The sequence below is a fragment of the Neoarius graeffei genome, chromosome 18, assembly GCF_027579695.1.
Source record: "Neoarius graeffei isolate fNeoGra1 chromosome 18, fNeoGra1.pri, whole genome shotgun sequence".
NCBI classification, from domain to species: domain Eukaryota; kingdom Metazoa; phylum Chordata; class Actinopteri; order Siluriformes; family Ariidae; genus Neoarius; species Neoarius graeffei.
The window spans coordinates 34,030,950-34,057,247 of NC_083586.1; the positions used below are offsets into that span (position 1 = coordinate 34,030,950).

Genomic DNA, 26,298 nt, shown 5'->3' on the forward strand with positions numbered 1-26,298 from the left:
TGTGTGTGTGTGTGTGTGTGTGTGTGTGAGAGAGAGAGAGAGAGAGAGGAAGAGATGGGTGATGTTCGTGTGCCCATGTGTATGATGTGGCTCTTTGCGGTAATACAGTAAAAAATGTGGCTCTTGGTCTCCAACTGGTTGGCCACCCCTGCTGTAGAAGGATAAAGCGGCTAGAGATAATGAGATGAGATGAGATGAGATGATAGGGATACTTGGAGGGGTGTGATTAGGAAGAATGGAATCCCAGATCTGAATCTGTGCTGTGAAATGTTATTCGACATGTATGCATGCCACAGATTGTCAATAACAAGCACTTTGTTCAGACAGCATTGCTCATAAGTGTACTTAGTACCAGAGCCTCTTGAGCGAAACATCAAGGCTCGATTTGTGATGCTCTCATTAGACTTGAGCACACGTTTTTGAAATTAGGTTAAAAAGCGGAGCAGAGCTATCAACTGATAACCACTTGGTGGTAAGTTGGAATAATTGTGCAGGCCATTGGTATGGTTGATCTGGTAAGCTCAGGAAAGCCTTGCAGGTTGCTTGGGAGCATCTGACAGAAGTTTTGATGAAAAAAAAAGGGTTATTTTGTAGATTTTGTAGATTTCTCACCTCCAATAGGACTTGTCCTTGTATGTAGGGAGATTGAGGGCTCTCCTGAATCAACTGAGTGGTACAGAAGAGACATAAGGGCTGTTTCAAAAGCTCAGCAATGGCAGGGGTTTGGAGTGGCCATGAAAAAAAAAAAAAGACTCTTTGTGGTCTTAAAGATGTTCTGACGAACTGTTCAGCATCTCGAGGGAGAGACGAGACCATGCATAAGCTCTACTGAGCAAGGACAGGGACGTTTTGACCTCTACTGAGGATATTGTTGAGCAGTGGAAGGAGCACTTTAAGGAACTCTTTAATGCAGTGGAAATGCCCTCCTGTCAGAAGGCAGTGACTGAAATCTCTGGTGTTTTGGAGTCCATCTCTGTAGCCAAGGTTACTATGGCAGTTAGAAAGCTTCATACCGTAGCAACAAGGCTGCAGGGATTCGAACACAGTGTTCAAGGTTGGGATAGTACAGCTCTTCATTGTTCCTAGAGCAGTGTCCTTGTCCTGCAAACAGGGATGGGCTTTCTATTTTTAATGATTATTTTATACACAGTACTATGCAAAAGTCTTAGGCACATGTAAATAATTGCTATACACCAAAAATGGCTTCAAAATCTCATCCTCTCTAGCCGCTTTATCCTTCTACAGGGTCGCAGGAGCCTATCCCAGCTGACTATAGGCGAAAGGCAGGGTACACCCTGGACAAGTTGCCAGGTCATCACAGGGCTGACACATAGACACAGACAACCATTCACACTCACATTCACACCTACGGTCAATTTAGAGTCACCAGTTAACCTAACCTGCATGTCTTTGGACTGTGGGGGAAACCGGAGCACCCGGAGGAAACCCATGCGGACACGGGGAGGACATGCAAACTCCACACAGAAAGGCCCTCGCTGGCCACGGGGCTCGAACCCGGACCTTCTTGCTATGAAGCAACGGCGCTAACCACTACACCACTGTGCCACCCTGGCTTAAAAATAATGAAATTAAATGTTTCAACATTAAAAAAAATACTATAAACAGCAGCAAGCCATAATACATGAAACAAAGTCAATATTTGGTGTCAGACAACCCTTTGCATGAATTAAAAATAACAGTAGTCTCAGGTACAGTGAGTGCAGTTTTATGAGGAAATGAGCTGTCAGGTGTGTGTGTGTGTGTGTAAGTTTATTTATTTATTCAAATGTCTGTGCCAGGGTTCTGGATAAACTCCATTCAAACCTAGTATTCAGGAGTCTAAATACTGTTGGATCCTGTACAGCTTTGTGAAGAGTCATTGGAGTATGCTAATCCAGTGTTTGTGTGGATTTGGAGAATGTCTACAAACATGCGACTAGACTTTTGTCTGTGTGTGTGTGTGTGTGTGTGTGTGTGTGTGCGCGCGCACGTGCGGGGGGGGGGGGGGGGGGGAGAGACACTTAAAATATAAACTGCATCTGTAATTGACACATGCTAATATAGCATGCTAAAAAAATTAAACTCACCAAGCAAATTCATTTTACTTGTTGCCACTGTCAAAGGTTAACGGATCATAATTAGAACATAATTAAATGGAAACTCAAAGAAAAAAGAATTGTGGTTAAGGCAAAAAATAGTCACTGACACCTTCTGCTCTTGCCATCTTCCTGTGATCTAGGTGAAACCTTTCAACATCTGCTAGCATCTGTAGTCTTTTTGTCATCCCAGCCAACATACTTGGCAGACAGTGTTTGCCAGTGTTGTGAGAATACATGATTGCACCCATACCCTAGTTTGTAGAACAGTGTGAAAATGGAACTCTGAACAGACTCAAAACTCTGTCAGACTTGCAGTGGTATGCAGTATTCAGATTCAGACGAAGATTCTGAGCAATATGCTGTAATGCTTATGGATACAGAATAGGAATTAAATATAGAAACCTAAATCTTTGTCGATCTTATTAACTGGTCTTGATCCCGGGACTCTAAATGAGTGCTTTATTAAGGGCAGGTAAGCAGATTAAGCCTATAGATAAAACACTCATCGACAGTACTAGTATTAACTGTAAAATAGAAATATGGTCTACTACAAGTGCCTAATTAGATTCATAAAGATTCTGGCCTTTTCCAATGACATGAGATATAGATTGTTCCTATAAAACACTCATTTCTCATTTTCACGAAACTCACAATAATAAAAATTTCTCAGTGCTTTTGCAAAACAGCAGTGGCATGGAGTAGTGAATCCCTGGTTTTCTGGCAGTCTTTTTAGTGTGTTACTGAGTATTGAAATAAATTGTCTAGCATGCTGCCATAGTGAATATATATAAATATACAGGGCAGAGCCGGCCCGTGGCATAGGCAATATAGGCAAATGCTAAGGGCGCTGCGTCCATCCAGGGGCGCAGAAACGGGGGGAGAAAAATTATGACTTCCACTATTCTGAAAACGAGTCAGCATTATAATGTCTTAGTTCTGCTTGCTTTTTGGCATGGCCAGTTCGGCATGTCTTTTATTCGCTTTATGATCTTTTCTTTATCAGTGAAGTCGTCAAAAAGTTCATTAGCCACATCAAGCATTAATGTTTTGGCAAACTCGCCATCAGTAAATGGCTTTCCGTTCCTCACAATTGCTAATGCGCCAGCAAAACTAGCTGAATTGAAGTCACCTTGTCTGGTCCATACACGGAGCTGCTGCTGACTAGCTTGGACTTTCCTCTGTAGCTCTTCGCATGCCTTCTTTCTGCTGTCCCCAGCTGGATATTTGGTTGCAAATGCAGCATGTCGTGTCTCAAAGTGGCGCTTGATATTCGAGCGTTTCATTGAAGCAATTTTGTCATTGCATATTAGACACGAAGCCGAGCCTCCTCTCTCCACAAATGCGAATTCTTCTGTCCACTCATTTTGAAATGTTCGGTAATCGTCATCCTTTTTTCTCTTCACCATCTTCTTTGTTAGTTGTGCATGCAACAGGTAGCTAGCTGGAATTTTAAATAAAGCGGATGTAATTTTACCTCACACGACCCCGTAGGCACCTTATTGTCCAATAAAAATTGCGGGTTTTTTTAATGTCTGACGTGTCGCCTGCTGGGATTGGCTGATCTGACGCACCCGTGAACTTCAGCGGTGAAAAAAAACCCAGATGGAATGGATTGCAAATACGTGATCATATTTTATATTTTGAAAGCTAATTTAACATTTAGATTTCAGGAAGTCATTTTTTAAACTTTGATAATATATGCCTAACAAAATTATTTTTGACCAACTGTTAACAAATGTCAGATTTGTCCGCGAGCCAGATGCAGTCACCAAAAGAGCCACATCTGGCTCGCGAGCCATAGGTTCCCGACCCCTGTCTTAGCCTAATTTAATTGTACAGCAAAGCCTGTAGTCAGGGTGCGATTTGTCAAAAAAAGCGGGGTGTGGTGGTGGTTGTTAATCATGAAACAATAAGCGCTCAACAGTGGTTCGCCCTGTCTATAGTGTGTCTTCGGGCGCGCAAGTGCGCATCCGCGGCTATTCTCTGTTTTGGCCATGTAATAGCCCAAGTGTTGTTGGCTAAAGAGTGTTTTTGCATAACGTAGATAACTGACATAGATCTGTTGCTTGTTTTGAATATGGCTGCACTTGGAGCAGCAGCGCCGGCGATTGCTATATGCGACCTAGGCAATTGCCTAGAGCACAAAGTGTGCCCAGGGGCACCAAGGGCGACCAAAACCCCACCAAAAAGGAGGGATGGAGTTATTGAATGGAGATGTTACCAAGTGCATCAGTGGTGTACAGTGTTTTCAACCACTGTGCTGCCGAACTCTAGTACTGCGGAACACTAGTGTGCCGTGAGAGATCACCAAGTGTACCGTGGAAAATTATAGAATGACTGTATATTGTAAATATTGGCAACAGCGTTTTAGTTTCAGTCAACATTTTCTATTGGTGATGTGCCTTGAGATTTTTTCATTGAAAAAAGTGTGCCCTGGCTCATGAAAGGTTGAAAACCTTTTTACAACACCTCTGATGCGGCTGGGGATGTAGAAATACGCGCTCCTTACCTCTGCTGTTACACTGTGACAGTAGCTTCTGCTGAAAGAAGCTTTTCAAAATTAAAACTGCTGAAGACATACTTAAGGTCAACAATGAGTCAAGAACGTCTGAATGGGCTTGCTCTGATGAGCATCAACCAGGAGATCTCAAGAGAAATATCATTTGATGATATCAAGGAATTTGCCATTAGGAAGACCAGACGAGTCCCATTGTAATGTTACTCCAATAACAAAGTACCCATAATAGCACTTTTGTTTGAAAATACAGCCCATTGATGTCCTAACAGGGTGCTTAAGTTTGCACAATTTAGAATTGTAGAATTTTTTATTCATTTAATTTGTTAATTCTTCAGAGATGACTTAACTTTTAATAGCAAAAAAGAAACTAAAAATAATTTCTTGTTTATTGTCCATGCACTACACTTTGAACAGGGTGCGGAAGAGTTTTTGCCCATTATATGGAGATATGTATTGAATTTGTGTGGTCATTTTACTTTGTGACACTTTATGTTAATAATCTCATCTCACCTCATTATCTGTAGCCGCTTTATCCTTCTACAGGTTCGCAGGCAAGCTGGAGCCTATCCCAGCTGACTACGGGTGAAAGGCGGGGTACACCCTGGACAAGTCGCCAGGTCATCACAGGGCTGACACATAGACACAGACAACCATTCACACTCACATTCACACCTACGGTCAATTTAGAGTCACCAGTCAACCTAACCTGCATGTCTTTGGACTGTGGGGGAAACCGGAGCACCCGGAGGAAACCCACGCGGACACGGGGAGAACATGCAAGCTCCACACAGAAAGGCCCTCGCCGGCCCCGGGGCTCGAACCCAGGACCTTCTTGCTGTGAGGCGACAGCACTAACCACTACACCACCGTGCCGCCCCTATGTTAATAATGATAACAATAATAACAATAATGAAAAAGATAAAAATGACTTCTTGTTTATTGTCCATGCACCGTACATTGTTTAATAGTAATAGAATAGAGTGGGGGCGGCACGGTGGTGTAGTGGTTAGCGCTGTCGCCTCACAGCAAGAAGGTCCTGGGTTCGAGCCCCGGGGCCAGCGAGGGCCTTTCTGTGTGGAGTTTGCATGTTCTCCCCGTGTCCGCGTGGGTTTCCTCCGGGTGCTCCGGTTTCCCCCACAGTCCAAAGACATGCAGGTTAGGTTAACCGGTGACTCTAAATTGACCGTAGGTGTGAATGTGAGTGTGAATGGTTGTCTGTGTCTATGTGTCAGCCCTGTGATGACCTGGCGACTTGTCCAGGGTGTACCCCGCCTTTCGCCCGTAGTCAGCTGGGATAGGCTCCAGCTTGCCTGCGACCCTGTAGAAGGATAAAGCGGCTAGAGATAATGAGATGAGATGAGAATAGAGTGATTAGATTAAAGTGTTATTTAGATGTTATTAGAGGGGTTTTTTTTCTTGGGGGGGGCGCCAAAACTAATCTCGCCTAGGGCAGCCAAAGACCTAGAGCCGGCCCTGATACAGGGTGTTTCAAAAAAAATTATCATTTCACAATCTAATAACTTTGCCAATTCTCATTCAGTTGACCTCAAATTTTAACAGTGTGTGTGGAAACGGGTTAAAATTTTATGCTTAATGTTTTTTGTGTTTATCATTTTAGGTATAGAAATGCCATTCACTGGAAAAGAAAAGGTGTTTTGTGTGTTAGAGTACGCTCGAACACAGTCAAACAAGATTGCAGCATGCGTTTATGAGAGAATTCTCTAAAAATGCACCAACTGCAATGCAGATTTGGGCATGGCACAAAAAATTCAAAGAGGAAGGCTGTCTGAGTGTGTCTGTATGTCTGTGTCTCAGGTGGTGCGCATATTGAAAATTTGTGGAATCATTCATGGAATCCTCATACCTTTTGAATTTCTCATTCAGGTTTTGAGAACTAAATCTTATATTGCTCAACATTAAGCCTGTTCAGTTTCATTTGCCTAGACGATGTAGTTTCTGGGATATTTACATCGCAAATAATATCACTTTTTTTTTAAACACCCTGTGTATATAAGAATTATCTTTGCATCTAGAATTTATAGGCCAAAATCCCCAAGCTTGCTCCAAAAAGAATTGCTGAGAGTTCAAGACCATGGTTTTGAGTCCTCTCTAGGGTAGCCAGTGCACTACAAAGAATCCTTATATAGAAAACTAGGGCTCTTCATCAAAATAGAAGATGATTTCTAAAAAGCTTTGAATAATTCATAAATCATTGTTTGAGGGGCTGTCGTTTGAAACAACAAGGCTGCTCTAGATACGGTGTGTTATTTGTGAATGTGAACACAAAGCTCCACTTGCTGGATTTTGTGGTTAACACTTCTCATTAACCACACAAGCTTTGATTCAGATAACATCCTGACAGCTTCTATTAAGGGAATAAGAGTAACATACTTCAAAACAGCGAATATAAATACTGATATTTCTTAGAACATGCCTTGGGAAAACATTGCAATATATTACATTTCACGTAGTATATTTTCATCTCGTATATCATTTGGTGAATGCTTTAATTAAAAAAAATAAATAAATTTGAGGTAGAATCTAAGCATAAAATTGAGCAGATGAGTTACTGTAACTGTCTTTCTCAAGCACTCAACAGTGGCTTTCTCACTGTGCTGGGATTTGAACTCACTCCCTTTCAACCACAATTGATACTATTGGATGCTGCTAGAAAATGCTCATTCAGTGAAGCCTGCTTTGTACACACGTTGTCCAGCAATCTTTGGTGCATCAGTGCCCCCTGTAGTCATAGTTGTGTAAAATCAGTACACACAGCCAACAACACGGTTACATCTACCCTTTATATACAGTTAGGTGCATAAATATTTGGACAGAGACAACATTTTTCTAATTTTGGTTCTGTACATAACCACAATGAATTTTGAACAAAACAATTCAGATGCAGTTGAAGTTCAGACTTTCAGCTTTAATTCAGTGGGTTGAACAAAATGATTGCATAAAAATGTGAGGAACTAAAGCATTTTTTAAACACAATCCCTTCATTTCAGGGGTTCAAAAGTAATTGGACAAATTAAGTAATTGTAAATAAAATGTTCATTTCTAATACTTGGTTGAAAACCCTTTGTTGGCAATGACTGCCTGAAGTCTTGAACTCATGGACATCACCAGACGCTGTGTTTCCTCCTTTTTAATGCTCTGCCGGGCCTTTACTGCAGCGGTTTTCAGTTGCTGTTTGTTTGTGGGCCTTTCTGTCTGAAGTTTAGTCTTTAACAAATGAAATGCATGCTCAATTGGGTTGAGATCAGGTGACTGACTTGGCCATTCAAGAATATTCCACTTCTTTGCTTTAATAAACTCCTGGGTTGCTTTGGCTTTATGTTTTGGGTCATTGTCCATCTGTATTATGAAACGCTGACCAATCAGTTGGGCTGGATTTGAGCTCACAGTATGTCTCTGAATACCTCAGAATTCATCCGGCTGCTTCTGTCCTGTGTCACATCATCAATAAACACTAGTGACCCAGTGCCACTGGCAGCCATGCATGCCCAAGCCATCACTGCCTCTGCTGTGTTTTACAGATGATGTGGTATGCTTTGGATCATGAGCTGTACCACACCTTCGCCATACTTTTTTCTTTCCATCATTCTGTTAGAGGTCGATCTTGGTTTCATCTGTTCAAAGAATGTTCTTCCAGAACTGTGCTGGCTTTTTTAGATGTTTTTTAGCAAAGTCCAATCTAGCCTTTTTATTCTTGAGGCTTATGAGTGGCTTGCACCGTGCAGTGAACCCTCTGTATTTACTTTCATGCAGTCTTGTCTGTGAAGATTCTCAATCATCCAGGTCATAGTAAACTGTGGGTGGTAGAAGTCCAGTTGCCCATTTCTACCACCCACAGTTTTCATGCAGTCTTCTCTTTATGGTAGATTTTGATATTGATGCGCCTACCTCCTGAAGAGTGTTGTTCACTTGGTTGGCTGTTGTGAAGGGGTTTCTCTTCACCATGGAAATTATTCTGCGATCATCCACCACTGTTGACTTCTGTGAGTGTCCAGGTCTTTTTGCATTGATGAGTTCACCAGTGCTTTCTTTCTTTCTCAGGATGTACCAAACTGTAGATTTTGCCACTCCTAATACTGTAGCAATTTCTCGGATGGGTTTTTTCTGTTTTCGCAGCTTAAGGATGGCTTGTTTCACTTGCATGGAGAGCTCCCTTGACCGCATGTTTTCTTCACAGCAGAATCTTCCAAATGCAAGCACCACACCTCAAATCAACTCCAGGCCTTTTATCTGCTTAAGTGAGAATGACATAACGAAGGAATTGCCCACACCTGCCCATGAAATAGCCTTTGAGTCAATTGTCCAATTACTTTTGGTCCCTTTAAAAACAGGGTGGCACATGTTAAGGAGCTGAAACTCCTAAACCCTTCATCCAATTTTAATGTGGATACCCTCAAATGAAAGCTGAAAGTCTGGACTTTGTCCATGTCCATTATATAACTATAACCTGAATATGTTTCAGTAAACAGGTAAAAAAAAACAGCAAAATTTGTGTCAGTGTCCAAATACATATGGACCTAACTGTGTGTGTGTGTGTATATATATATATATATATATATATATATATATATATATATATATATATATATATATACACACACACCATATGTGAGTGTCATGGACTCTCATTTGCAAAAGACAGATTCAGTGTTTTTATGGAGTCAAACTCATTACAAGTTTATGGTGAATTCAGATAAAGTGGGAGATTAGGTAATCTGCAGTTCGACTCACGATTTAAGTGAATAGCAGAGTCTCTCAGGAAAGACTTTGATAATAAGGTTGGTTTTTCTGTTTAATTAACTTCAAGAGAAGAATAGCTGCGACTAGCAGTGGGTGGGTTACTTGGGTCATGCTCTTCCACAAACCAGTAATATTGGCTGATCAGATATAACCAAACCAGAAATGAAGAAATACAACAGTTTCTGAATAGCTGTGATTCTCCTCTAGTAGAAAGACAAGGCAATTAATGTCAAACAGGAAGACATTAAATACACCTCATAAATAATAAGTGATGAAGAGAGCAGTAAATTTGCTGTAAAGCACTGTCTTGGCTGAGGAGTGCAGATGAAGCAGGACAGAATGCAGAAACTTGAGTAAAAACTGAAAGAATCAATCATATTCAACGGTAATTAAAGTCCAGCTAATTAAAGACCTGTTCTTTATAGCTAGGGGTGGATGTTTTATAATGTGATAAAATATTAGAGGAAATTTACACTCGTAATTAAATGTGTTAGATCTTTATTAGTGTTATAAATAAATGGCAGGTATTTCTGCAGTCTTGAGTATTTTGTGCCAACCCATAGTGATTCACCCCTTTTTGAAAACTACTCATCTGCCCATCCAGTTAACACATTATTCTTTGTGTTTCTTATTCAAGGCTAAAAAGTGCTATTAAGGCTATTAAGTGTTAAGGTTATTAAGGATAAGTTAGTGTTATTTCAATATTTAAAATATCAGTAGAGAGAAAAGTATTTATTGTTATAATTTATAGAAAAAAGTGATGGATTGATGACAGACAGAATGAAGACTACCCCCATTGAAATCCTGCAATGTGCAAGCATAAAAGGCTGCCTTCCTCTGATGCCTTCAGATTTCATTTTCTCACAGCTTTTATTTTCTCTCATGTGTGCACACTAAATTGGCTCTTGCTGGGATTTGCTCTTCTCTTATTTGGAGTTTCAGTGTAACCTGCAAGATTTCTTATCTATCCATCCATCCATTCATTATCTGTAACCGCTTATCTTGTGCAGGGTCGCAGGCAAGCTGGAGCCGATCCCAGCTGACTATGGGCGAGAGGCGGGGTACACCCTGGACAAGTCGCCAGGTCATTGCAGGGCTGACACATAGACAACCATTCACACTCACATTCACACCTACGGTCAATTTAGAGCCACCAATTAGCCTAACCTGCATGTCTTTGGACTGTGGGGGAAACCGGAGCACCCGGAGGAAACCCACGCAGACACGGGGAGAACATGCAAACTCCACACAGAAAGACTCCTGTTGGCCACTGGGCTCGAACCCGGACCTTCTTGCTGTGAGGTGACAGTGCTGACCACTACACCACCGTGCCGCCCTATTTCTTATCTAATAAATGAGAAATTCATCACACTTTGATATTATTTCAAGTACAGTAAGTACTACTGGGGCAATTGCCATTCAGTGAAAAATCAATCAACCAACCAGTCAGTGATTACATGTAGCTGTCTTTTGTCTAAAATCTGAAATACTCATTTAGTGCTCGATGTTTTGATTTCTTACTTCCTCTACATTAGTGTAGCTGGTGAAATATTTGATTACTTACACAGTCTACCAGGTTTCTATCTACTGTATATAGTTTTGTAACATAGCTTGCAGTAATGACCGTTGTTAATAAGTTACCCCTGGATGCCAACTTTCAGCATTTAGAGTTATGATATTGCTAAGCTCCTCACCATTGATTAGCATTCAGCAGTACTGGTGATGTATTATGTGTAACTAGATATAGAAGTATATAAAATACAGCTGGTTTGAAATTATTGTTATACATTTTGAGAAAGAATGCAAAAGTGCAGTAACTCCCCCAAACTGGTTTACTGAAAGTTGCTTCAGTTTTTCTTGTATTACACCATCAGAAACTTTCTGTACCTGAGGCTTGATATGGATGAATAAAGGCTTAGATGGTCATTAACTCTAAAAAGAACTGGGTTAAATGCAACCTAGGTAGAGTTTTAGGAACCCAGTGCTGGGTGAATATATAACAATGTTTGAGTGATAGTGTTGGGTGATTTACACAGAAAATTGTGTGAATAATTGTGTGAAATGTTCTAATGCATGGTGTGTCCTATTTTTAATCAGATAGGATGTGCAGGTTTAATTTGCACTACATAATCTACTATCGAGTACACAAAGCACTATGTTGTAAGTTACTTCACTTAGAGCCTGACGTCATCATTTATAGTGCCATGCAACTTATTGTGTATTGCAATGGAATGTAATTTCTGTTTAAAAGATATTTAAGTCCACTTAAAGCCTGTAATAACCTCATGTAATACTTTTACAAGTTATGTTTCTATAAACACTGGAGTACAATTTGAGAAACCAAAGCTATATTGTGGGCGGCATGGTGCTGTAGTGGTTAGCGCTGTTGCCTCACAGCAAGAAGGTCCGGGTTCGAGCCCCGTGGCCGGCGAGGGCCTTTCTGTGCGGAGTTTGCATGTTCCCCCCGTGTCCGCGTGGGTTTCCTCCGGGTGCTCCGGTTTCCCCCACAGTCCAAAGACATGCAGGTTAGGTTAACTGGTGACTCTAAATTGACCGTAGGTGTGAATGTGAGTGTGAATGGTTGTCTGTGTCTATGTGTCAGCCCTGTGATGACCTGGCGACTTGTCCAGGGTGTATCATGCCTTTTGCCCGTAGCCAGCTGCGATAGGCTCCAGCTTGTCTGCGACCCTGAGGAAGGATAAAGCGGCTAGAGATAATGAGATGAGATGAGAAGATATATTGTAGCGCACTATAAATTATAAACAGATACACTATGGTCAAAAGTATGTGGACACCACTCCAAATTTTTGAGTTCAAGTGTTTCAGCTACACCCACCTTAACAGGTACATACAGTCAAGCACACAGCAATGAGATCTCCACTGATAAACAGTGGCATTAGAATGGGTCACACTGAAGAGCTCAGTTACTTTAAATGTTGCATTGTCATCGGATGTCACCTTTGCCATGACTCAGTTCTTGAAATTGATGCCGTGCTAGATCAATTGTAAGTACTATTATTCTGAATCGGAAGCATCTAAGAACAATAACAGCTCATCCAGGAACTGGTAGAACACAAACTCACAGAGCAGGTCCACCAAGTGCTGAAAAATATAGCATGTAAAAAAATTGCCTATTCTCTTTTGCATCACTCACTACCGAGTTCCAAACTGCTTCTGGAAGCAACATCAGCACAAGAGCTGTGTGTCACTAGCTTTATGAAATGCATTTTTATGGCCAAGAAGCTGCACACAAGCCAAAGCTCACTGTATGCAATGCCAAATGTCGGCTGAAGTGGTGTAAAGCACACTACCACTGGACTCTGGAGCAGTGGAAATGTGTTCTCTGGACTGATGAATTACACTTCACTATCTGGCAGTCCTGAGGGATGAATCTGGGTTCGGCGGATACCAGGAGAATGCTACCTACCAGAATGCCTCATGCCAAGAGTAAAATTTGGTGGAGGAGGGATAATGGTCTTGGGCTGTTTTTCAGGGATCAGGCTCAGCTTCTTAGTTCCAGTGAAGGCTAATGTTAATGCTACAGCATGCAAAAACCTATTTGAGACAGTTGCAAGCTTCTGCCTTTGTAGCAAAGGTTTAGGGAAGACATAATTTGATAAGTTTGATGTGGAGGACACGTCAGCCCTGTGATGACCTGGCGACTTGTCCAGGGTGTACCCCGCCTTTCTCCTGTAGTCAGCTCAGCTGGGATAGGCTCCAGCTTGCCTGCGACCCTGTAGAACAGGATAAAGCGGCTACAGATAATGAGATGAGATGATGTGGAGGAACTCTAGTGGCCTGCAAAAAGCCCTGACCTTGACTCCACTGAACATTTTTAGGATGAATTGGAAAGTCAGTAGTTTGGTGACTTGTCCAAGGTGTACCCTGCCTCTCGCCCAGGGTCAGCTGGGATTGGCTCCAGCTTCCCCTGCAGCTGTGATGAATAACTGGTATAGATAATGGATGGATGGAAAGTCGGTTGTGAGCCAGGCCTTGTCATCCAACATCAGTACCTGACTTCACAAATACACTTTTGATTGACTCAGCAAAATGTCTCAAAAACACACTCCAAAGTTTAGGAGAAAGCTTTCCCAGAAGAGTGGAGGCTGTTGTAACCACAATGGAGGGCATTAATCCATATTAATGCCTGTCATTTTGTAATATGATGTCCAAAAATATCATATACACTTGGTGTGATAGTCAGGTGTCCACATATTTCTGGCCATATAGTGTAGTATATTTGAGTTTTTGTTGTGGTGCATTACAGGATTACTGAATATATACAGTAATCCTGTAATATACTGTGTATAGTCCCCTCTGAAAGTATTGGAAAGGCAAGGCTATCAGGGTGCAGGCACTTACGGATGCAAGCGCAGGGGAGAGCGGGTACATTGCAAACAGTAAACAAAGCCAAATCGGGAAACTGGAGAAGTAGTCAGGGACAGGTAAGGGTCAGTCAATCGGCAAACAGAATATTAGATATCAGGTAAGAGAATGAAGTCAGAAATAAATGTAAACAGAGTTCAATAACAGGAAGTCAGGCAGCTAGTCAAACGGCTTGGTAAAGTCAGGCACAGGGACATAGAACGAAACTTCACAATGTCTGAAAGTGAGAGCTGAGTTTATATAAGGATTGCAGGTAAATTAGAGACAGGTGTAGTAGGTAGTATTCTGGTGACGAGGGGCGCTGTAGCATTTGGGAAATGTAGTCCAGAGCGGCCATGTTTGAAGGCTGCTCCGAATTCAGGTTTTCAGCGCTGTTACTGACAAAGGCCAATTCATTGGGGTGTATTTTTGGCTATACACAGAAGACATTTGGATTTGAGATCAAAAGATGAATATGGGATGATGGATCAGAATTTCAGGTACATATATGTGTTAATCAACTTAGAACATGGAAACTTTCAACCCTATTTTTCAAGTGGTAAAAAATATTGGAATATGTGACCTGACAGGTGCTTCTTGTTGTCCAGGTGTGCCCTGCTAGATAGATTGCTTTTAACAATTAATAACTTTGAACGTCTACTTTTGGTTTGAGCCATCTGTTTCACTTCTGAAGAACTGAATTTGTTGATAAAAAGGATAAACCAATATAAAGAACAGAGAGCTGTGTATGGGAGAAAATCAAGGTTTTTGAAGCTGAGAAAAGAGGGAAAATCATCAAAGCCATTGCTCAAACATTGGGCATAGCCAGTAAAGCAATCTGGAATGTCCGAAAGAAAAGAGAAACCACTGGTGTAATAACAACCAGACATCGAACAGGTCAGCCAAGAAAATAACAGCAGTTGATGATGAACATTTGTGAGAGCTGTGAAGAAAAAACCCAAAACAACAGTCAGTGACCTCACCAACAACCTCCACAGTGCAGGGATGAAGATATCACCATCCATAATTTGAAAAAGACTTTGAGGGAAGAAATATAGAAGGCAGACCACAAGATACAAACCACTCATCAGCAGTCAGAATCAGAAGACCAGATTGGAATTTACAAAGAAATACAGAGATGAGCCACAAACATTGTGGAACCAGGATTAACCTCCACCAAAGTGATGTAAAGGTCAAAGTGTGGAGAAAGAAAGGATCTGACCCAAAACATCGGCGCTCTTTGGTCAAACACGGTGGAGGTGGTGTCATGAATTGGCTTGCATGGCTGCTTTTGGAACAGTCTCACTAATCTTTATTGACGTAACTCATGATCATAGCAGCAGAATGCACTGAGAATTCTACAGAAACATCAGACATTAACCCAATTGAGCATGTTTCACCTCCTGAAGAACATTCTTCAGACCCATAGACCAAAAAACAAAACAAAACAAAAAACAACAACGTCAAAAAGAAGCTGTGTAAATATCAGGAAATGAAATTGTCTAATATTCGTATTTTAATCTCAAACCCAAGAATCTCCAGTTTATAGCAAAAACAAAAGAATTGGCCTTGCCATTTCAATACTTTTGGAGAGGACTTTATTTGTCCTTATAAACAGATATAATATGACTTAACCTAATATGTTGGATAATAATGCATAATGGTTGCAATATCTATACTACATTTAAATATAACTGGTTATAAATGTTTATACAGACCTATGTCAAACATTCATTCATTTTCTATACTGCTTATCTATTGCGGGTCATGGTTGAGCTGGAGTCAATCCCAGCTGACATTGGGTGAGAGGCAGGACACACCCTGGACAAGTCATCAATCTATTGCAGGCCTAACACGGAGACAGACAGACATTTATATTCACATTCACAAAATGTACCAATTTACAGTAGCCAGTTGACCTAATGCGCATGTCTTTGGACTGTGGGTGGAAACCAGAGCACCTGGAGGAAACCCACCACAGGCATAAGAAGAACATGCAAACTCCACACAGAGAGGCTCTTGTCATCCTTCAGGCTCGAGCCCAGAACCTGCTTGCTATGAGGCAACAGTGCAAACCACTGCACCACCGTGCTGCCCAATGCCAAATATGATGAGGTATTACATATTGTATGCTACATAACCTCAGAAATGCATTTTGAATGCTTTACAGACACAATTCATGAAAGACTTACCTTCTTTTTATGCCTCCACTACTAGATGATGGAGGAATTATGTTTTAGGGTTGTCCTTCTGTCCAACCATCTGTCATTCTGTCCAGTGATCCATCTGTCTGTCTCTCTGGTTATTCTAGACCTGCTTGTTTAGACTTAAGTTTTGAAATGTTTCTGTGGTGTCAGCTTAAACATTTTCATAGCAATTGGATCATTTAGGAGAAATGAATGGGAGCCTGCATCCTTTCTACGTCTGGCTTTATTGCACTAGACATAGGGCCAGATGCATGAAGCTTTTTGCTCCTGTTTTTGGATGTAATTATGCCACATTGTGTGTGGAAAAACTTCCGTATGTTCAAAACCAGCATGTGAGCCTGAATGTGCTGAGATTGCATGTCAACATATGAGACCATATAAAATGGAAAATACGCCACTCGTACTTTTTATACAAGCTACATCCGGGACATGGAAATCCAAAACCATTAAATAATATTGGCTGGCTTTGAGTGGTATATCAGATATATTCCATGAAGCTAGCATGATATTGAGCAAGTCAAAGCTGAGTTCAATATCATGTTAGCTGAATGGAATATATCTGATATACCATGAAAAAAAGCCAGCCAATATTATTATTATACATACACATTCAGTGGAACAATTATAGATTTTACAAAAAGTTAAGAACGGGGGGGGGGGGGGGGGGGACTTACTAATATTGAATGCTGATTCTGATCGAATGCAATTCAATGTTCTGTCAACCCAGTGTACATGTACAAAGTCAAAGTTCGAACAATAAAAATGGTACAAGTCCAAAAAACCTGAACAACAACCCAACTTGTATACAAGCTATATCCAGGTTGACAGTTCAAGTTCAAAGTTACTTTTGGAAGACGTTAATTGGTACATTGCAGTTGTTCAAAACAAAAGGGCTTTGCTGAGTGAAGTCCACGATTGAAGTCCTCTTGTAAACGTCTCTGTCACTTTTCCTCACCTCCAAGTAGAACTTTTATATTTCCGCAATTGTTGTCTTTTCCAGTTTTTCGATGTCCGTTGGTATGTTTTTCTCTTGTAAATATGCGTGTAGAATATCCAGTGAAGTTTTGGTAGCCTTTTGGGTGTTCAGTGCATCTTTCTCTTTTAAAATATATCTTACGCTTTTAATCTTCCACTTTTAATGAAGCAAACCTCGCGGCCATGTTTGTGTACAAACTGTCACGTTCACTCGCTAGCGTGGAAGTTTTACATCTCCGACATGTCTCTTTTCCAGTTTTTTTATGTCTGTTGATATGTTTTCTCTTGTAAATATGCGTGAAGAATACGTCATTAAGTTTTGGTAGCCTTTTGGGTGTTGAGCACGTCTTTAGTTTCAGTTTTCAGTTTATTTATTTCGTGCTTAAACCTAGCACTGAATCTTCTCTCTTTCCCAGCCGATAAAGAAATGATTGCGTGCATGCGCAGCAGAAGTTTTGTCATTGGATCTTCACATCAGTTCCGATGTGTGATGTCATGTTGTCTTGACAACGTGCAATATTATAACAATATTGCATGGTCATTCTCCATTGGGAAGAGTGGTGTAATACATGGAGGATAAGCGATATGATAACAATATTGCATGCCATCAATAAACCCGCTAGAAGGGAATAGAATACATGTTTTTATTCCATGGAAAAAGTGGCCCGTATGTATAATAATTTTCTATATGTCACTTGTGAGGAAACTGATGAATTGTTTTGATAAATTTGGGTACTTGTGTACTATATAATAAAAAGAAAATCACACGTTGGCTTGAAGATATGAAGTTTATCTTCTCGTGTTGAAAAACTCACATTTTTCATCCAAAATACATCGTGGATCTGAGGGACATATTTCCCTGTACTTCACGCCGATGACATCACTCCCATCGTTTTCCCATTGACTCGACGCTTGTTGTCGACATGGTGAACTGGTTCAAAATTAAAATTCTTTTGATTAATTTGTGTATTTTTTGTGGATGTGTCCATGTAATATAAAGAACATTACACGGTTGCGCAAAGATATGAAATTTATCTTCTCATGTTGAAAAATATCACTCATTCACTTCGCTCACTCGTGATGTATACATTCACCACTCAGAAATAAACTTCATATCTTTGCGCAACTGTGTAATATCCTCTCTCTCTCTCTCTCTCTCTCTCTCTCTCTCTCTCTCATATATATATATGCTGCTTGTTTTTGTATTATTCTGTACGCAGCCATATTTTGATTTTAAGTCAATTTATAATAAATTGACATTCGTCACTTAAATGCTCTACACACTGTTTAGTGTGAATCTTTATTTAATAACACCTTAATTTATGAGCATATTATCTTATCTTTAGTCCAGTTTTTTAGACAGCTCTTGGATTGACCATTTCCACCAGCATTCACGTTACAGATTGCATTTTACACAACTTGCATTTAGTAGGTGGTTCCAGGCTCAGATTGTGTGATGAGCTCTAACATTGATTGTTAATTTCAGATGTAATGTCAGCATATATTTTGGCCACATCAAGTTGTGTCCTGAGCTGCGATTATCTAACCCATAGTGTTTCCAATTTTGTAATGATATTGCGTTTTTGTGAAAGTGCTTCCTTTTTTGAGCCTAAAAGGATTTTCTGTGGATAATGGCATTGTCACCGAGAATCGGTCATTCAATTAAGCCTCTTTAACAAATCCTTGGTTTGCGTTTGTGAAATGAAACTGAAAAAAAAAATGATACCAACAAATGGCAAGTACATTAACTGTTTTTAAAACACACAACAAAAATGCTGTGATACAGGGCTGTTTGCAAACATTTTACCCTCTTAAAACTAGAAACGGACAATTTATGTCCAGTACAGAGAGGTACGGTTATAAACTGCCAGATTATCATACTGTATGTACACGCATGTTTAAACCTCAAAATAGGCACGAAATTTTCTGCTCTTTTAAAATTTCACACAAAACTAAAAGATACATTTATAATTTACTTTAACAGGCAAGTGTTTTAGTCCATGTAGAAATCTAAACCATTGTGGAATTCGCGCAGGAACATACATTTTTTATTTAATATTGATTTAATGAGCTATGTTAGGCCAGTAAATGAACTTAGTGCTACCATTGCTAATGATACATTAAAAAGACTGACGAAAACAAATGTCAGGCAACCGTCCTCAAATGCAAACACAATATATGTAATTTTTTTTTTTCCCCCGTGAGCAACATAGATCCTGTATCTAAAATACAATTGTGTATCGATTTACTGCTAGTGTGTTCAGGAACATAAAATAGATGTATATGTTAAAAAAGGTATACCACAACAGTCATAATGAGGCAAAAGCATTCGAGCAAGCATTCATTTGACCTAAAATGGAAAGTCTATTCATGTATTCATGTAATCAGTCCTGCTGCATTGTTAAAATGTCCTTTTTATAAAGTAAAAATAGTCCATTGCTAACTGTTTTTTTTTATATCTGTATATCAAGTGAGATTGCACCAAGAAACCTAATCACAAAATTGCACCAAATTTGAAGACTGTGATCTTCCCCCTTTTCATAAATATAGACATAACATATCGACATGTGCAAAATTCCTCCAAAATACCTGATTCAAATTATTGTGGTATTGTCGTCTTAAAATTTCACTGCTTATTATACACTTACACACCAAAGGTAAAAAATATCCATGCCATTTTAATTCAGGGGTCATCAAACCTTTTGCAAATAAAGGTGGAATTTCTGAAACTTTCTGTGCATGCTTTAAAAAAAAATCTTAATGAATTGGAAATATGACTTGGACAACAAGGTCATGGCCAAAGCTGAAAGCAAACCTAAGCAGCCCAAGGTTCACTTATATAGAAAGTAGCACCATAGCCTCAGTCGAAAGCCTCTACACCCTCCAGATGGTCTGGGATAGGGAGGCCTGTTAGGACTGTAAGACATTTGTTCCATACATTAAATACAGGGCAAACAGGCTGGGTGAAGGTGATATGAAAGGTGTGGAGGTGCTGAGAGCTCACGGCATCATAGAAAGCCAGAGAGCCGGCATCGTAGTCCAGGAGCACACCCACTCGTCTCAGGTGTGGTGAGGGGTCAATGGCCATCTCTTTGCTGTTGTGGCGCACCACCCAGGAATTGTTGCAACGGCACAGCACCCATGACAAAGGGTTCTTCCCAATCCACTCATGCTTGGGTGCTGATTTATAGGCAATGCCCACAGCATACCTGAGACAAAAAATTACATTTGTGAAGTCGGGTCAATTTTATTGTGTATATACTCAATGAAACTGAACAGTTGAAGATCTAGTTGACTCTTTCGAGTCTTCAGCTGCCATCTACAGTGGGGCAAAAAAGTATTTAGTCAGTCACCAATTGTGCAAGTTCTCCCACTTAAAAAGATGAGAGAGACCTGTAATTTTCATCATAGGTACACCAACTATGAGAGACAAAATGAGAAAAAAAAATCCAGAAACTCACATTGTCTGATTTTTAAAGAATTTATTTGCAAATTATGGTGGAAAATAAGTATTTGGTCAATAACAAAAGTCCATCTCAATACTTTGTTATATACCCTTTGTTGGCAATGACAGAGGTCAAACATTTTCTGTAAGTCTTCACAAGGTTTTCACACACTGTTGCTGGTATTTTGGCCCATTCCTCCATGCAGATCTCCTCTAGAGCAGTGATGTTTTGGGGCTGTCGCTGGGCAACATGGACTTTCAGCTCCCTCCAAAGATTTTCTATGGGGTTGAGATCTGGAGACTGGCTAGGCCACTCCAGGACCTTGAAATGCTTCTTACAAAGCCACTCCTTCATTGCCCGGGCGGTGTGTTTGGGATCATTGTCATGCTGAAAGACCCAGCCACGTTTCATCTTCAATGCCCTTGCTGATGGAAGGTGGTTTTCACTCAAAATCTCATGATACATGGCCCCATTCATTCTTTCCTTTACACGGATCAGTCGTCCTGGTCCCTTTGCAGAAAAACAGCCCCAAAGCATGATGTTTCCACCCCCATGCTTCACAGTAGGTATGGTGTTCTTTGGATGCAACTCAGCATTCTTTCTCCTCCAAACACGACAAGTTGAGTTTTTACCAAAAAGTTCTATTTTGGTTTCATCTGACCATATGCCATTCTCCCAATCCTCTTCTGGATCATCCAAATGCTCTCTAGCAAACTTCAGACGGGCCTGGACATGTACTGGCTTAAGCAGGGGGACACGTCTGGGACTGCAGGATTTGAGTCCCTGGTGGCGTAGTGTGTTACTGATGGTAGCCTTTGTTACTTTGGTCCCAGCTCTCTGCAGGTCATTCACTAGGTCCCCCCGTGTGGTTCTGGGATTTTTGCTCACCGTTCTTGTGATCATTTTGACCCCACGGGGTGAGATCTTGCGTGGAGCCCCAGATTGAGGGAGATTATCAGTGGTCTTGTATGTCTTCCATTTTCTAATAATTGCTCCCACAGTTGATTTCTTCACACCAAGCTGCTTACCGATTGCTGATTCAGTCTTCCCAGCCTGGTGCAGGTCTACAATTTTGTTTCTGGTGTCCTTTGACAGCTCTTTGGTCTTGGCCATAGTGGAGTTTGGAGTGTGACTGTTTGAGGTTGTGGACAGGTGTCTTTTATACTGATAACGAGTTCAAACAGGTGCCATTAATACAGGTAACGAGTGGAGGACAGAGGAGCCTCTTAAAGAAGATGTTACAGGTCTGTGAGAGCCAGAAATCTTGTTTGTTTGGAGGTGACCAAATACTTATTTTACTGAGGAATTTACCAATTAATTCATTAAAAATCCTACAATCTGATTTCCTGGATTCTTTCCCCCCATTCTGTCTCTCATAGTTGAAGTGTACCTATGATGAAAATTACAGGCCTCTCTCATCTTTTTAAGTGGGAGAACTTGCACAATTGGTGGCTGACTAAATACTTTTTTGCCCCACTGTATGCTTATAAACCTTTTGCTCTGTCAGGTTAATTTGTAGTTACGTCTACCATCCTGATCTAAATTCAAAACTTTGAAACTTCCTGAGTTCCTCGAAGGAATACGAAAAATAAGGTTTGGTCCTTCGTATTATTTGTTTATCTCTTCTAATGTGCACTTCATAAAATCATTTGGTCAATGTCACATGATGTCCATATTGTATTAACGTTCACACCAATGCACTGCAATCGCATATATCAGGCCTGGCCCACAAGACATCACTCTCAAATAAAAATCGCCATAATTGCACACATTTATCACATTACAGTATGTGTGACAGGCATCCAACAGATATTACCACTTCATTTACAAAGCAACTCTTATTCACTCGTGAAAAGTGAAAATGCAGGTCAGCAAAGTTGTAAAAGTATAACAAAAACTGTTACTACTACACATTCAAAACTAATTTAATGGCATACACCTTTTAAAGCTATCTTGTTCCAGTCCCAGCATTACAAAGATAAAATCCTTCTTACTTTACTTCTGAGCAAACCGTGTTATGACCTGCACATAAGCCTGCTCTTTGACTTTGTATGTGTATTTTTATAAACTTTCAGTTCAATTAAATTAGGTTTTATTTACGTAGTGCTTTTAAGAATAGACACTGTCACAAGGCAGCTTCACCAAAGAACTTTGCTTTACATAAACCTTGCAAGCTTGATTTTGAGGATAAGAGTTAATAGGACATCCATTGATAAGTAACAGGAGGAAGAAAAAAAAAACTAACCAAGTGCTCCCTCCAATTAGAGCCTCCCAATAATGGCGGCCGCTGTCGATGTACACGTTTCCTACGACACCGTAGCTGCTTTGGCTGCTGAAGCGCTCTTGTCCGTGACTCTTCTTTGAAGATATCTCATCACGCTCCACCGTCAGGTTGTCATGGGACACTTTTAGCTTCCTGTGTGCAGACTTTGGGTCAAGCTTAAATGGCTGACCTGGGGAATCAATGTAACAGATAGAATGTCAGGGTTGTAAAGCACTCCTGGTGTGCAACCAGTAGAAGTTAAATTTATCTAATTAGCAGAAATGACTAATAAAACATTTATATTACAGAGAGTATAAATGGGTGGGTTCAGTTTGGAGAAAAGGACTTTGTGTTCTGTGGTAATTCTTCAAGCTGAGAGTGGAAAAATTCTTCGAGCTGGGCAAAAAATTCTGATAAATTTGTCTTTTATTTGGATTTAAATGTACGTTCGTAACCCTCCGTACAACTGTTACGTGCGAAACAGGTGTGCCGCCCACGGTTAGAGTCAATTTATGCATTTTAATTTTTTTTCTGCATGATATTTGAAATGGGGCAGCACAGTGGTGTAGTGGTTAGCGCTGTCGCCTCACAGCAAGAAGGTCCGGGTTCGAGCCCCGTGGCCGGCGAGGGCCTTTCTGTGTGGAGTTTGCATGTTCTCCCCGTGTCCGCGTGGGTTTCCTCCGGGTGCTCTGGTTTCCCCCACAGTCCAAAGACATGCAGGTTAGGTTAACTGGTGACTCTAAATTGACCGTAGGTGTGAATGTGAGTGTGAATGGTTGTCTGTGTCTATGTGTCAGCCCTGTGATGACCTGGCGACTTGTCCAGGGTGTACCCTGCCTTTCGCCCGTAGTCAGCTGGGATAGGCTCCAGCTTGCCTGCGAACCTGTAGAACAGGATAAAGCGGCTAGAGATAATGAGATGAGATATTTGAAATTCTTTCCTTTCTCTATTAAGAAGAGTTCCTATGTTATTATTTCTCTATGAGAAATCATGACCGACTATTTTTGCAAATCTTTTGGCTCAAAAATTAGTGTCCAGGTTACACGCGTGATGCCAGATTTTCACTGTTTTCAGTGTGGTTTCCTGCACAGCACAGCGGGAGAGTTATCTCCCCTTCTGATGCATATACCAGGGTCCTATAACTATGAATTATAACCCATATTTAAAGTGCTCTTTGCAGTTTTAAATTTTGAGTAGCATGTCACAAAGTAGTAACCGCTTATCATAGAAAGAGCCAGAATATAGACAGGATTCAATTTCCCTTCCATTGCAATGACAACGCTTGGTTTAATTCTAGCGAGGTGGAAATTTTGATTTCATGCAAAATGCAAAGTGCCCTGACGATTTGGAATTTTAAACAAATTCACAGAATGAGGTTTACTCTCAAACTCTTACCATGTGCTTTTTTTTAACTTTCTCTTTTGTCTTTTTATGTCCCTGAGTGTATTCATATGTTCCTCATTTTACCCCTCATTAGTCTGCACATTTAAAGCCTCTGTGTGTCTTGTATTGTTTGATTGTTTGTTAATTCCATCTCATCCAGCTCATGACTCTTTGTCCAAATTCCAATTTCATGGAAATGGACTACCCATCAATGCACCTGGCTGTGTTTTTGATTCCTGTTATGCATAACACTAATTGTGGATTAAGGATCAATCCAGTACATGCCCTGTTGTTTGCAGCGTACTGAGTTATATCAATTATAATAGGTGAGTTTAGTCCCTGTTACAGTTCCTCTATCTTTTATTTGCACTCACATCTGTGCACACATACCTTCCATTAAGAGACTCAACCACCAGTGTGAAGGAGCTACTGTACTTATATTTTCTGTTTCTGTAATGGGACAGTGTAGTGGTTAGCACTGTCGCCTCACAGCAAGAAGGTCCTGGGTTCGAGCCCAGCGGCCAACGGGGGCCTTTCTGTGTGGAGTTTGGATGTTCTCCCCGTGTCTGCGTGGAGTTCTTCCGGGTGCTCTGGTTTCCCCCACAGTCCAAAGACATGCAATTAGGTCAACATGGGGCGGCCTCAGGCTGAGGTGCGCTTGAGCGAGGCAACTAACCCCCAACTGCTCCCCGGGCACTGTAGCACGGCTGCCCACTGCTCTGGGTATGTGTGTGAATGTGTGTGTTCACTGCTTCAGATGGGTTAAATGCAGACACACTGTAAAAAATTATTTGTTGTTTTCACTTAAAGTTAGTACCCGGGTAAATAACTTAATACAATGAGGTGAACAATTTAACTTGCTATATGCATTTCAATGAACTCAAAATTTTAAGGCAGCCCGGGTACTAACTTTTTTTAAGTTAAAACAACAAATCATTTTTTACAGTGCAGGAATTTCACAAGTGCACATGTGATGAATAAACCTCTTCTTCTTCTTCTTCTAAATATTGTTTGTTTCTGATGAAGATAATGGATATTGGGAATTTTAAAATAAATTTCCATCTACAGTATACTATACATTCAAAAGATATAGCCCAGGTTAACGAGACATCCAATATGCATAGTCAATTTTGTTCTTAAAAATGTGTAAGACAGTATTTCTTATACCATACTGCTTAAAAATCTTAGGCACCCTATTTTTTGAGTACAAACTTTATTATAGATTTTTATGTTATGACATTTACATTATCGAGTCAGTACAAAGGCATTTTAAATCTCCAAACATTAGTTTTCCAGTGCAAAATTAAATGTTATCGAAAAATGTTTGTATGTCAGTAAAGAAAGCAGCATATTAAAGGTGGGGTATGAGATTTTGGAATAACGGTTCCCGCAAGCCATATTTTGAAAAGAAACCCGCCCGCCCTCGCCATGCTCCCACCCCCCACGTCTCCACCCCTCCTCCCCCTTATAAAGCCTGAGAAGGTCAGCCTTTATAATGGGTGTCTATTGCGTTACACACCAGTGGAGAGTGTATAGAGCTTGGAAAAATAGCTCAAACTTTCTCATTTAAACTGTGTTTTCAGCCCCAATTTTCACTCCATACACACAATTTTCTCAAAAGTAGTAGCCACACTTGTCCTGATTCACACAATGTGTCTACCTACACGATAGGACTTGCAGTTTTTGAATGAGAAGCCTGAAAGTGAGGAGAGGACAGCCGCGCAGCCACATAGACTGCCATTATAAACTTGGCAGAAAAGTCACTCGTTTTTAACTCGCTCTAGTGACCTCATTTTTTAGACTACAGACAAAAAAATTACATCAGTGTGTTCAGGAGAGCCTTGTGGCGCTCACTGTGAAAGAATTTTGTGAATATCTCCTTCCGTTTTCGTGTAAATCCCCGTTGTTTGGAGGGAGCGCACTGAGAAAATCCTATGCTCTGTATGACACTCTGCTCGCTCGCTCTCTCTCTCACACACACACACACACACACACACACACACACACACACACACACACACACACACACAGAAGGGCCGGGCTGCTCGCGGGCTTCAGTCTGATTGACGTGTCAGTATCCAATCATTTTGAGGTGGTACCTCGATAGGATTGGATGGCGTTTTTCCTTTATTTTACACTGTAGACTGGATTAAAATATTTCATTTTTGGGTCAAATCTTCTATTGTACTGCTTGCAACATGGGTGTGAGGAGCTTTTCAAGTAATATGGTAAAAAATACTCCTGAAAAAAATCTCATACCCCACCTTTAAGTAAGAGCTCACTT

At 40.6% G+C, this 26,298-nt stretch overlaps 1 protein-coding gene across 3 annotated transcripts in view; it reads right to left on the reverse strand.

The window, feature by feature from the left end:
* Window positions 1–18,662: 18,662 nt before the first annotated feature.
* The window catches only part of mid1 (midline 1), a 65,301-nt gene continuing 57,665 nt past the window's right edge, over window positions 18,663–26,298 (reverse strand). For all 3 annotated transcript variants that reach the window (XM_060898729.1, XM_060898730.1, XM_060898728.1), the window contains 2 exons: window positions 22,614–22,821; window positions 18,663–20,131 (listed from right to left, as the gene is read on the reverse strand). In XM_060898729.1, coding sequence (XP_060754712.1) covers window positions 19,783–20,131; window positions 22,614–22,821 — 557 coding nt within the window. In that variant the 3' untranslated portion in view covers window positions 18,663–19,782. The remainder of the gene's footprint in view (window positions 20,132–22,613; window positions 22,822–26,298) is intronic.